The sequence below is a fragment of the Seriola dumerili genome, unplaced genomic scaffold, assembly GCF_002260705.1.
Source record: "Seriola dumerili isolate Sdu_G_001 unplaced genomic scaffold, Sdu_1.0 BDQW01000052.1, whole genome shotgun sequence".
Lineage (NCBI taxonomy): Eukaryota > Metazoa > Chordata > Actinopteri > Carangiformes > Carangidae > Seriola > Seriola dumerili.
In genome coordinates, this window is record NW_019174307.1 from 18,644,661 (window position 1) to 18,649,798 (window position 5,138).

At 42.7% G+C, this 5,138-nt stretch overlaps 1 protein-coding gene across 1 annotated transcript; it reads right to left on the reverse strand.

Annotated features, from left to right (window-relative positions):
- Nucleotides 1-2,154: 2,154 nt before the first annotated feature.
- olig1 (oligodendrocyte transcription factor 1) lies at nucleotides 2,155-3,049 on the reverse strand. Its single transcript, XM_022741191.1, has one exon. The coding sequence runs from the start codon at nucleotides 2,932-2,934 to the stop codon at nucleotides 2,155-2,157; it is 780 nt and encodes a 259-aa protein (XP_022596912.1). The 5' UTR covers nucleotides 2,935-3,049.
- Between the last annotated feature and the right edge of the window lie 2,089 nt (nucleotides 3,050-5,138).

Sequence of the window (5,138 nt, forward strand, 5' to 3'; positions counted from 1 at the left end):
CGCGAGAAAGTGAGAGCCTCTTGGAAAAACAGAGAGAAAGAGCAGAGAATGAGAGGGGGGAGAAATTAAGGAGGCCGACTTAAAAAAAAGAAAAAAAAAGAGAAGAGAAGAAGGGCTGAACCATCCTGAGAGCAGGAGGAAATGGATGGTGGGCAGCGGTAGCAGAATAGAGAACAACCCGGAGAAAATAGCAAGGTAGCTAATCCCTCCAGAGACATAAAGCAGCTATATGTAAATGAAAGACGTGAAGTTTGGCCATCTTACTTTGATCTATGAATCAGGCTCTCCTTCCCTCCCCCCTCTCTCCTCCTTCACTCTCACCCTCTTCTCCTTCCTCCTTTTTCCTTGTAAGAAAATCAAGCCTTATTTGGCTTAATCTCACTTAATGGCATCCAGCTCCTCTTTTGTCCTCCCTGATGCTAACAGATTCCCTTCCTTTCACTCACCACTATTCACATATCTACCCTCTATAATCCTCTTATTCCGGGGTAGCAATTATTTTGAGTATTTTATCAGCATTATGATTATGATTATTTTCATTATTATTATTCATGCAGGCTGTGCTAAGGGCCAGGTTGTGGCTGAGAATATCCTCCCTCCTACCAGCGCCTCTTATTCTCACTCAGAATGAGGCTGCCTGCTTTCTTCCAGAGGGGTGGCGAGTTTGCAGGAGTGAACCCCATTCAGGGAGACACATTTTCTGGGCGTTTGAACATATTGTGGAGTGAGTGTAATGAGTAGCACCAAATCACCCGTCCTGGCTCCTTAACACAGAGAAACATCAAGAATTTGAGGATGGAGGAGAAAGAGGGGGCTAATAATCAAAAGGCCTCCTTTCTGCAGAGCAGTAATTACACGGGTGGGTTTTGATCTTTTGCTTGTTGGAGCAATGAATGGGGGGGAACAGATGAGGACTGTTTCACTATTTTGAGGAGGGTTTTACGAAGCCTTTCAGCTCAGCATCTTGTCAGAGTCTGAAGTATATCAGAAATTATAACGGTGAAGATCCAATGAAGGTGGAACGGTGCGAGGAAAAGTTTGGCCCTGTTGATTTTCTACGAGTGAATCCTTTCTCAGCACTTTGTGGGACAGAACGTAATGCAGGATTTAACAGTGGCATGAGAAAAGCTAGGGGTTGAAGAAACTTTATGCAAAGTTTTCCTGAAAAATCCAAAGTTAGCAAAGAAGTTTAATCTTTACCTGTTGGATGCAAAGATCATTACTCCATTATTCTTGGTTCCACTAAAACATCAAAAAACATGAATGGGATCTGGCTCAAAGTCACATATCTTGCTGGAGAAAGACAAGTGCTTGCTTCATTATGTAATGCGAGGATATCTCACATTTCCTCTCTGATGACAACTTAAACTACATGTCCCAGTTTCATATTTCATATGAACTGTATACAGTATGAAATCTCATTTTCACAGTTATTGTTATTGGGTTTGGTTGCAGTCCTGTGTGTCTGTACACTTTTATAACATTGCCTGTGTCCCGATTTCATATTAGTTTGACAGTATCTTCTAATTTTTGTTTATTTCTGTTTTGTTGATTGACAGTGGTGTTCAGCCCTGATTACAGCAAACACAGAAACATTAATACAGAAATCAAGAAATAAACTAAATTGTTCAAACGTTTGGAGAAAATTATGTATTCATGTGTGACTCTGTTGCTCATAGGAAGCAGACCGAGAAATGGGTTTTCAGAGCCTTCAACTGGCAATATTTTTATTTCATAAAAGCCCTTTATTCGGACCCTCTCCAGCACCGGGCCCTAAAATTGTCACAAACTTTCAGTCAGCAAGCTACAGTACAACACTGCAGTCATATGCACCGTGCACACAGCCATTAGTGTACATTTAATATGCAACAAACTCCAAAGTAGTTCATTATTTCTCTGTTTGTGACATAAGAAATGTGATAAAATGTATTGCAACTCGGAAACAAAATGAGCATTATTAGATTTAAAGAGCCTGTCTTGTCAAATACAGAATAGTTGTGTATATGTTTAGAAGATCAAGGGTAATTGTGAGTATATAGTGTAGTAAAATAATATAAACATGTTAAAAATGTTAGAAAAATAACAATTCATATAAAAAATGTTTCATACATGTAACAGTCATCAAGTCCATTCTTCTTCTTCAACTTCAAGGTGTCACTTTGGGAATCTGGGAACCGGAGTGGAATGGCTGAATCTGGGCAGTCTGCAGACTCCACAGGGGCACAGGGGCCCGCCTGAGGCCCCTGCAGAGCTCCACTGCACTGGGGCGAGCGAGGCCTCCATGGGGCCCGGAGACAGCAGGGGACATTTAGCTGCAGAAGATGATGAAGTGGAGGAGGAAGAGGATGAGGAGGAGGAGGCTGCTGAGGTGAGGAGGGATTCCTGGGTGAGGAGGAGCTGACCGGGACCGGAGATGAGGGGCCACCCTCCAGTGAGCAGCAGCCGAGGGACCGGCCCTGTGTTCACCCCCATCCCGATGCTCACCTCCCCCAGCAGCCGCCGCATCTCCTGCAGAGACGAACCCAGGAGGAGGATGTAGTTCCTGGCCAGGACCAGGGTGGAGATCTTTGAGAGCCGGCGGCCCGGAGGAGCACCGGGCTGGTGCGACTGAGAGGAGGAGGCGGAAGAAGGTGAGGAGGCGTAAGGCACCATGACCTCCCTCAGGGCATCCATGGCAATGTTCAAGTCCTGCATCCGCTTCCTCTCTCTGCTGTTGATCTTCCTCCTGAGCTCCTGCTGCTCCTCGGGGCTCAGCTCCCTCTGAGGTTTGGTCGATCTTTGGCCGCTCTGGAGGCCGAGCATTGGTGCAGGGTGGAGGCGAGAGCTCAGGTTGAACCCTGGAGGGCAGTGAGGTAAGTCCTGGACAGACCCGGGGCCACAGAGAGGTAGAGACTGCTCCTGGGCCCTGATCACTGGGTTTGACAGCACGTTCATAGTCTCCTCGGAGGTGTGCCAGTCTTCAGAGTTGAAGTTCAGTGTAGTCTTCTTCAGCAAAAGGTGACGTTTGAGAGACAATGCAAAAATAGTCTGTCAGTCAAAACAAAAAAGCTTAAAAAATCCACAAACTGCAAACATGTGCTCCCTCCACCTGTTGCTCTCCCCTTTGCTTGCAGAAAACAGATGCCATCCAGCACAATGACGAGTCACCAAACGTTTTTACTTTTGGCTTCAGAGGTTTCTGGCAGCACAAGTGAGTGAGTGAGTGAGTGAGAGCTTCCTAAAGTGGCAGCTCAGTTTTATCTCATTTCCACAGCTGCGTGTGGGGAGAATGACAGCTCACACAGTGGAAAAGTGAGCTAAATGCTCCCCTCACTTACCCCCACCTCAGCTCAACTCCTCCCCAGCACATGATGTGCTCTTTAGAAACGCACACATGCACGTCTGACTTTTTGATATTTGACAGTGAAATGAGAAACAACTGGTAGATGGTGACAACACCAGCAGAATCCCATTGAAAACTGGGACAATTTAAGGCAAAATATTAGAAAAACAAAATTCAGTGCATTATTTAATTAATCCAAAGTCTATATTCTCATTGAGACATGTTTAAAGAGTCTGTGCACAAGATTATATGAAAGGATTAGACAATCAGGCACAATTCAAACACTCCACTAACATTTGCTGTTGAGAGTTAAGACCATAATGTTTTGGAAGTTATTTGTGTTTTTGTATTATTCCATGTGTAAAGCTGTTTTTACCAAATTTATATTAAACATGAGCACAACTAAAGTTCCCCCGACATTTACTGTGTTTTTTTCATGTGGTAAGATCAGATCTTTTTTTTCAGACTAAAACTTATGTATCACTGCATAGTTTCTTTGTGCTGCTGTTAGCCCTGATGTTCCTGTAAAGGAAGTTCTTACAGTGAGGCACTGTCCTCATGAAGTTGCCAATATAAAACAAATACACAATACACTCAAAAAGAGCAAGTTGCTTTTAGTTGTTTAGCATTTTTAAGTTGGAACAACTTCATACAATAAGGTAAACACAACTAAAGCAGATATAAAGTCAACAGAACTTAAGACTAATAGTTATATTTATGTAGCTTTTTCAAAGAAATCGGTTTCCTAGATTTTTTTTTAAGTAAAATCAACTCAGATTTTACAGTGATAAATTAGAGAAACTGCCATAATTCAAACGTAAAATGAACATACGCTGTTGACCATGAGGTAATGATCCCTTCCCTACATTTCATACTGGAAGAAAAATTCAGATGAATTCAATCAGGAGTGACAGGAACTTCTCAATATAGGAGGTGAGTTTTTGCACGAAAAGTTAGTGAATAAGGATAAATAAGTACATTGTCATAGCTCTGACAAGTTCAACCTGTTTAACTGTGACATTCTTTTGCACAAATTTTCATGGTAATGTTGGTCAGAATTTACTAATCTAATCTACTGGATGGCTGTGAACGTTTGTACAGAAAGTCGGAAGGACGGATCCCGAAGAGTTTGGTGATTCCTGACTGATGTTTTCAGTTTGTAAAAACCTTTAGTTTTATGACCAAGTTCCTGAAATATTTCCATCATTTTCCACCTCTATTTTACTTTCTGTTTAGTGCTATTTAGCAAATGTTAATCTGCTCAAATAAGATAGTAGATATGGTGACAATTAGCTGCTAAACATCAGCATGTTAGCATCGTCTTTGCAGGCATGCTAGCATGCTGCAGTTAGCAATTAGCCTCAAAGCACTGCTGTGCCTAAATAAAGCCTCACAGAGCCAACAGTGTCAGCATTGTTTTTTTCTTGTTCTTTATGTGAAGTTAATTGAAAGCACACACATTGTCAGCTTAATGGAATTTACCACCTCAGCCATTTAACAACTTGGAAGCCATTAAAATCTTCAGTACTTTGTTATGTGCCAGAGAGCAGGTATTAGCAGTATTAACATAGGTATTAATTGTGTCAGAGAACAGTTTTGGCAAACAGTCAATGGACACATCATTGTGTGTGGGGAGTTAATTGATGGTTTTGAGGTGGAGGTTATTGTTGCTCAGTTCTGAGCGGCTACGCTAACCAAATTGGCTGGCAGAGAGCTGGGCACGGTTCCAGGCAGCCAGACAACAGGCCAATTGACTCCAACCACAGGTGAAGCTGGCTTGGGGCACCGAGCAAGGCTGGAAACCTCAGATGTGCCA